The following is an 8,309-nucleotide window of genomic DNA, read 5'->3' on the forward strand; positions in this document are numbered from 1 at the left end:
GGCGCCTGTAGTCCCAGCTACTCAGGAGGCTGAGGCAGGAGAATGGCGTGATCCCAGGAGGCGGAGCTTGCAGTGAGCCAAGATCGCGTCACTGCACTCTAGCCTGGGGAACAGAGCAAGACTCCGTCTCAAAAAAAAAAAAAAAAAAAAATTCCTGAATAAGGATACAATTTACACGATACTTTTCACATAGAGCTTAAACACTTCCATATGTTGTTTAGAAAAACACACATGGATAATAAAAGTATCTTTTGTAAAAGAAAGAGTAAATAATGATATACATGGAAATTGTAAACACCAAATTCAGAAGAGCAGTTACTTCCTGGGGAAGGGGTAAAATCTAACATGGAGGGGCACACGGGGCATCAACTATGTTAAGTGTGTTTTAGGGTTTGGTTTTGTTTTTTGAGACCAGGTCTCACTCTGTCACCCAGGCTGGCATCCAGTGGAGTGATCGTAGCTCACTGAAGCCTCAAACTCCTGGGCTCAGGCAATCCTCCTGTCACAGCCTCCCAAGTAACTGAAACCACAAGCATGCACCACCATGCCCAGCTAAATTCTTTGTTATTTGTAGAGACAGGGTCTCCCTATGTTGCCCAGGCTGGTCTGAACTCCTGGGCTCAAGCGATCCTCCCACTTCAGCCTCCCAAAGTGTTGGGATTATAGACCTGAGTCCTGCATCCAGACTGTGTTTTTGTTTTGTTTTGTTTGGGTTTTTTTTGAGACAGAGTCTTGCTCTGTCGCCCAGGCTGGAGTTCAGTGGTGCAATCTCGGCTCACTGCAAGCTCCGCCTCCCGGGTTCATGCCATTCTCCTCCTCAGCCAACCAAGTAGCTGGGACTACAGGCGCCAGCCACCATGCCTGGCTAATTTTTTGTATTTTTAGTAAAGACAGGGTTTCACCATGTTAGCCAGGATGGTCTCAATCTCCTGACCTCATGATCTGCCCGCCTCAGCCTCCCAAAGTGCTGGGATTACAGGCGTCAGCCACTGAGGTGGGCAGACTGCTTGAGCTCAGGAGTTCAAGACCAGCCATGGCAACATGGTGAAACCCCATCGCTACAAAAAATACAAATATTGGTCAAGAGTGGTGGCATGCACCTGTAGTCTCAGCCACTGAGGAGGCTGAAACGGGAAGATCAGTTGAGCCCAGGAGGCAAACAGAGAGCCGAGATCACGTCACTGCACTCCCACCTGGGTGACAGTGAGTCCCCCATCTCAAAAAATAAAAAGTGAAACTCCATCTCAAAAGATAAAATAAAAAATTATTTTTAAAAAGTTACATGGCCATGCACAGTGGCTCACGCCTGTAATCCCAGCACTTTGGGAAGCCGAGGCGGGTAGATCACGAGGTCAGGAGTTCAAGACCAGCCCGGCCAACACCGTGAAACCCTGTCTCTACTAAAAAATACAAAAATTAGCCGGGCATGGTAGCACACGCCTGCCATCCCAGCTACTCAGGAGGCTGAGGCAGGAGAATCACTTGAACCCAGGAGGTGGAGGTTGCAGTGAGCCGAGATCGTGCCATTGTACTCCAGGCTGGGCAACAGAGGGAGACTCTGTCTCAAAAAAAAAAAAAAAAAAAAAGGTTATGTCCACAATATGACCTCTATTCCATAAAATAACACAGTCGAATCCTCCCCTGGGGAGCAGTGTGGTTCTGACCATTGGCATGCAACTGAGAGTCAGACTGAAACCACGTGACTAGTTTGGGCCAGCAGGTAATGAAGAACTGCATCTCTCTGAGGCTAAGGCAGCTAAGAGCCATTGGTGCCTCTTGTGCCAACCTGGTGACTTTGGTGGCCACATATTCCAGGTGGCATAGCCAGGAGATGGAGGAATGTGGCCCAGTCTGCATCAGACTTTCCATGAATGAGAATAAACCTATTCCTCACTTAAGGTACTGAGAGTTGGGGGGAGCTGAGGAAACTGGCAATGAATATAGTCAAAATCACCCTTAAAAAAAAAACTCACGGCTGGGCACGTTGGCTTGCACCTATAATCCTAGCACTTTGGGAGGCCGAGGTGGATCACCTGAGGTCAGGAGTTCGAGACCAGCCTGGCCAACATGGTGAAACCCCATCTCTATTAAAAATACAAAAAATCAACCGGGTGTGGTGGTGGGTGTCTGTGATCCCAGCTACTTGGGAGGCTGAGGCAGGAGAATCGCTTGAACCCGTGAGGTGGAGGCTGCAGTGAGCCAAGATGGCGTCACTGCGCTCGAGCCTGGGTGACAGAGCGAGACTCCATCTCAAAAAAAAAAAAAACAAATTCAAACTGCTGTTCGGGAGGCTGAGAGAGGAGCATGGCTTAAGCCCAGGAGTCTGAGGCTGCAATAGCTCTGATCATGCCACTGCACTCCAGCCCAGAAAAGACAGTGAGATCAGGTCTCTAAAAAAAAAATTCCAACTAAATAGATTTGTGCCTCTGTACTATCACTCAATATCTAACACTGCCATTATGTTCCTTTCTGCATTGGAGCTGAGAGCTACTGCTGCTTCTCAAAGTCAACTGGTGTGTGTTTGGAGGCTGTGCTGGATAAAAATAGATATTGAATTTGTGTGCATGTTAGGGGGAAGGTTTGCTGAGCACATGTCCATGGATTTGTGTAAGCTAATGTGGAAGTGTTATGCCACCAGAAACATTTATCATTAGCAAAAACATTAATGAAAATTCTCTCTATAGATGGTAAGATTTTTTATTTATTGTTATTATTATTTATTATTATTATTATTTTTGAGATGGAGTCTCGCTTTGTCACCCAGGCTGGAGTACAGTGACACAATCTCGGCTCACTGCAACCTCCACCTCCCAGTTCTCCTGCCTCAGGTTCCTGAGTAGCTGGGACTACAGGCGCGTGCCACCACGCCTGGCTGATTTTTTATTTTTAGTAGAGATGGGGTTTCACCATCTTGGCCAGGCTGGTCTCAAACTCCTGACCTTGTGATCCACCCACCTCAGCCTCCCAAAGTGCTGGGATTACAGGCTGAGCCACCGCACCCGACCTATAGATGGTAAGATTAAAATGCATCTTTATTTTTGTCTCCTCTAAGCTATTATCTCCCAACTTGCCAATACTGACTACATGTGTCATGATGGAGGGAAATGTAAGCACTGCTGATATTCTTTTCTGCTGTTCTGGTCATAATGCGAGGTCCCCAGAATGCCTTTTTCACTCTTAGGCTCAGCACACCAAATACATGTCAAGTTACTCTAACTGAGCAGGTGGGGTCATACAGCCTTGAAGACAGAGGCAGGTGCCCTCTCCACCCACCCCACCTCCAACCCCGCCACTACCCAGTGCTGAGCCCAGGGAAGATGAACAACCAGGGGCTAAGGTGGCACAGAAAAGTCACTGACATCTGCCACAGGGAACTCAGTCTTTTAAGACTGTACCGGCAGGCAGGGTGGCTCACACCTGTAATCTCAGCCTTTTGGGAGGCTGAAGTGGGTGGATCACCTGATGTCAGGAGTTCAAGACCAGCCTGGCCAACATGGTGAAACCCCATCTCTACTAAAAATACAAAAATTAGCTGGGCATGGTGGCACACGCCTGTAATCCCAGCTACTCAGGAGGCTGAGGCAGGAAAATCGCTTGAACTCAGGAGGCAGAGGTTGCAGTGAGCCAAGATTGTGCCACTGCACTCCAGCCTGGGCGACAGAATGAGACTCTAAAAAATAACATAACATAATATAACATAACATAATATCACATCACATCACATCACATCACATCACATCACAGCTGTACCAACGCATGTATTTGTGATGGAAATAAGAAAAGAACACGGTCCCTGTCTGCACATACCCCAGGAAGAAAGGTGAAGAAATTGTACTTCTGATTGTTGATGACATTTCGAGGATACCTCTGGTCCCTCTTCTCGGGGTGCCCCAGCCAGACAGTGCGGGGCCTGGCCTCCCCTCCACCGCAGCATCTCAGCCACTCGCAGCACCTGTGGGAAAGACAGACCCACGCATCAAGGCCACGCCCACACATCGAGGCTGTGCTCATGTCTGCCCACTCTTCTCAGAATGCTTTTCTCTACAGCATCTTCTCTGGCTCGGGACCACAGTTATATCTAAGGCTTCATCTTTCAGTGAAACAAGAAAAGAGAAGCAGAAGCTGTGGTCCAAATAAAAGATGCTTTGTCCTGGCCAGGCGCGGTGGCTCACACCTGTAATCCCAGCACTTTCGGAGGCCAAGGCGAGCGAATCATGAGGTCAAGAGATCAACACCATCCTGGCCAACAACATGGTGAAATCCCATCTCTACCAAAAATACAAAAATTAGTCAGGCGTCGTGGCGCATGCCTGTAATCCCAGCTACTCAGAAGGCTGAGGGAGGAGAATCGCTTGAGACCTAGAGGCAGAGGTCGCAGTGAGCTGAGATCGCTGAGATCGCACCACTGCACTCTAGCCTGGCGACAGAGTGAGACTTTGTCTCAAAAAATAAATAAATAAATAAAAAGATACTTTGTCCCCAATCCCAAATTATTTACAGTCATGCAGTTTTAAGCAACAGGGATATGTTCTAAGAAATGCATTAGGCCGTTTCGGCACTGTGGGAACATTCTAGAGTGACTTACACAACCTGAATGCTATCACCTGCTACGCACTAGGCTGAATGGTACAGCCTATTACTCCTCAGCTACTAACCTGTACGGCATGAGACTGTACTGAATAAGGCAGGCAGTCGCAGCACAATGGTAAGTACTTGTGTCGCTGAACAATCTAAACACAGTAAAAATACAGTATTCTAATCTAATGGGGACACGGTTATATATGTGTTCTGTGGGCCGGGCACGGTGGCTCATGCCTGTAATCCCAGCACTTTGGGAGGCTGAGGCGGGTGGATCACAAGGTCAGGAGATCGAGACCATCCTGGCTAACATGGTGAAACCCCGTCTCTACTAAAAATACAAAAAATTAGCCAGGCGTGGTGGCAGGCACCTGTAGTCCCAGCTACTTGGGAATCTGAGGCAGGAGAATGGTGTGAACCCAGGAGGCAGAGCTTGCAGTGAGCCGAGATCACGCTACCACACTCCAGCCTGGGCGACAGAGTGAGACTCCGTCTCAAAAAAAAAAAAAAAAAAAAAAAAATGTAGTCTGTGGTTGGCTGATACGTTAGTATGTGGCACAAGACTGTGTTCCAAAAAGTAGGATTCGGCCAGCCATGGTGGTTCATGCCTGTAATCCCAACATTTTGGGAGGCCGAGGTGGGAGGACCATTTGGGTCTAGGAGACTGACACCAGCCTGGGCAACAAAGTAAGACTCATCTCTGTTAAAAATTAAATTTTTTAACCAGGCACGGTGGCTCACACATGTAATCCCAGCACTTTGGGAGTCTGAGGCGGGCGGATCACAAGGTCAGGAGTTCGAGATCAGCCTGACCAAGATGGTGAAACCCCGTCTCTACCAAAAATACAAAAATTAGGCGGGCATGGTGGCGGGCACCTGTAATCCCAGCTACTCAGGAGGCTGAGGCAGGACAATCACTTGAACCCAGTAGGTGGAGGTTACAGTGAGCCAAGATATCGCCACTACACTCTAGCCTGGGTGACAGAGCAAGACTCCATCTCAAAAAAAAAAAAAAAAAATTATTTTTTTTTAAAGGTAGGCTTTATTTTAGAATAAAAGGATTTAAGAAAATAAATATATCGGGTCAGGTGCGGTGGCTCACACCTGTAATCTCAGCACTTTGGGAGGCTGAGGCAGGCAGATCACGAGGTCAGGAGATCGAGACCATCCTGGCTAACACAGTGAAACCCCGTCTCTACTAAAAATACAAAAAAAAAATTAGCCAGGCGTGGTGGCGGGCGCCTGTAGTCCCAGCTACTCAGGAGGCTGAGGCAGGAGAATGGCGTGAACCTGGGAGGCAGAGCTTGCAGTGAGCCAAGATCGCGCCACTGCACTCCAGCCTGGGAGACAGCAAGACTCAGTCTCAAAAATAAATAAATAAATAAATAAACAAATAAACAAATAAATAAATCACAATAAGCAGTAGTATTACATCTATGCTTCATAGATAAGAGAGAAGCTTGGGCCGAGCGAGGTGGCTCACGTCTGTAATCCCAGCACTTTGGGAGGCCGAGGCAGGCAGATTACCTGAGGTCAGGAGTTTGAGACCAGCCTGGCCAACATGGTGAAACCCCGTGTCAACTAGAAATACAAAAATTAGCCAGATGTGGTAGTACATGCCTTAATTCCAGCTACCCAGGAGGCTGAGGCAGGAGAATCACTTGAACCCAGGAGGCGGAGGTTGCAGTGAGCCGAGATCACGCCACTGCACTCCAGCCTGGGTGACAGAGGGAGACTCCGTCTCCAAAAAAAAACAAAAACAAGGGGCAGCCTGCAACAGTTAAAGCACTCAAGTCTGCAGAGACGTAAGGAACAGCTGGGCCTGGCCTTGAACTGTGTCAGCCTTATTTCAAAGCCTAGTGTCTTTTCCCCAACCCATGCTGTCACAGCTGCTGGTTCCAGCAAGATGGCTATATAAAGGCAAAAGGGGAAGCGGGGGAATCTCCTCTCCACCCCCAGCTTTCCTTTTCAGCAACACATGAGAGGAGCAAGGCACAAAGATGATGTCTCAGAGCTCGATATAACCTGGAGAGAAGCCAGCCCACCAGCTGTTGGCAGAATGACCCCAAGGGCGCCCCCAACCTGGTTTTCCCAAGGGGGCAGCACACTGGTGCCAACATCGGCACCCCACTCCCACATCACCCTCCCACAAGGCAAAGGAACACTGAGGAATCTGGGCTGCTCTTGCAAAACAAAGCTACTCTGAGGACCCCAAAAAGGGCAGCTTGTCCTTCAGAACAGCTTTATTAAATAAGGCATTCTGAGAAGTGCCAGCTCCCGAAAACTGCAACAAAACGTCCCTCGCTGGACTGCTCATCTCACTGCCCCAGCACTCAAAGGCTGAGACAAGGTCCCAGCCCTGCCAGCCCCGCCAGCCCCCTGGGATGTTGCCAGCTGAGGTGACCAACAACTCACATATTACTCGTCTACCCAGACCTTCCTTCTTCCCTTCTTCCCACAGGGCAGGTCCTGGTGGGTGCTGGGGTACAAAGCTGAGCAAACACGGTCTCTGTGCATCAGGACCTTAAAGATGAGCGAGCCAGCAGGCTGCCTGCTCAGATGCTCAAAATTTCCATGATGAAACACAATGCTCTTTCTTAAAAATAGCATCCTCATTCCAGTAAACCGGCATTCATGGTGGAGTGTGTGGCTCTGCTAAGACATTTCACTTCTAGTAACTCATTCTTGTTAGCCCCTTTCTAAGTTGTCCAAAAGCCAGAGACACACACAGAAGCCTCAGGGAGTTCAAACACTCTCCCCACTCCTGTTCCCAAGTGCAAATCGCCCATGCTGGCCATCAGTGGACACTCACTGAATACATTTTGAATGAATGAAGGAAGCTAAGAGAGAGGGGGAGAGGAAAGGGATGAGAGTAAAAGGGAAGGAAAGGAGGGAGGGAAGATTCATTTGTCAGAAAACACATCATTGTATTTGCAGAAACCTTACTGGATGTTTTAAGCCAGGATTTCTCTCCCTCTCTTATAATAATCCAGTAATGACTGTTTTCATAGTTGCATGGTTCCAACGAAAGATGAAAAATGAATTTAAGAGAATCACAAACTGTCAGGTTGACTGTTTATACAAAATTTTTGTTCTGTTTTGTTTTAGCAGAAGTTTCCACACATCAAGCTATCCAGATATGCTATTTATTAATTGCTTAGCCTATCATCTTTGTGCATATGCACAAAGTACAGGTCACTCACTCCACTGTGGGAGCAAGAGACTGGAAACAAATCTAACCATTTGTTTCAGTCCCTTCCTGCTACTATAACAAAATACCTTAGACTATGTAATTTACAAACAACGGAAATGTACTGCTCCTAGTTTTGGAGGCTGCAAAGTCCCAGATGGAGACACCAGCAGATTCAGTACCTGGTGAGGCCCATTCCTCATGCCATTTTTTTTTTTTCTTTCCCCAGACGGAGTCTAATAACTCTGTCGCTCAGGCTGGAATGCGAGATCTCTGCTCACTGCAACCTCTGCCTACTGGGTTCAAGCGATTCTCCTGCCTTAGCCTTCTGAGGTGGGACTATAGGCGTGCGCCACCACACTCGGCTAATTTTTGTATTTTTTAAGTAGAGACGGGGTTTTACCATGTTGGTCAGGCTAGTCTTTAACTCCTGACCTCATGATCCGCCTGCCTCGGCCTCCCAAAGTGCTGGGATTACAGGCATGAGCCACCGCACCCGGCCTTTTATTTTTTTTTAATTATTATTTATTTATTTATTTAT

General features: G+C 47.8%; 1 protein-coding gene across 3 annotated transcripts in view; it reads right to left on the minus strand.

Annotated features, from left to right (window-relative positions):
• Positions 1 to 8,309, minus strand: part of ATP9A (ATPase phospholipid transporting 9A) — a 181,178-nt gene that overhangs the window by 143,576 nt on the left and 29,293 nt on the right. For 2 of the 3 annotated variants that reach the window (XR_001888369.1, XM_017888155.1), the window contains exon 2: positions 3,808 to 3,952. Coding sequence is in view for 2 of the 3 variants with exons in the window: in XM_017888155.1 (XP_017743644.1) it covers positions 3,808 to 3,952 (145 nt within the window). In the remaining variant the exon portion in view is untranslated. Of the gene's footprint in view, positions 1 to 3,807; positions 3,953 to 6,993; positions 7,087 to 8,309 lie in introns of those variants that run through there. The other variant, XM_017888156.1, reaches the window with a different exon arrangement.

Source organism: Rhinopithecus bieti, unplaced genomic scaffold, assembly GCF_001698545.2.
Source record: "Rhinopithecus bieti isolate Rb0 unplaced genomic scaffold, ASM169854v2 scaffold_15834, whole genome shotgun sequence".
Lineage (NCBI taxonomy): Eukaryota > Metazoa > Chordata > Mammalia > Primates > Cercopithecidae > Rhinopithecus > Rhinopithecus bieti.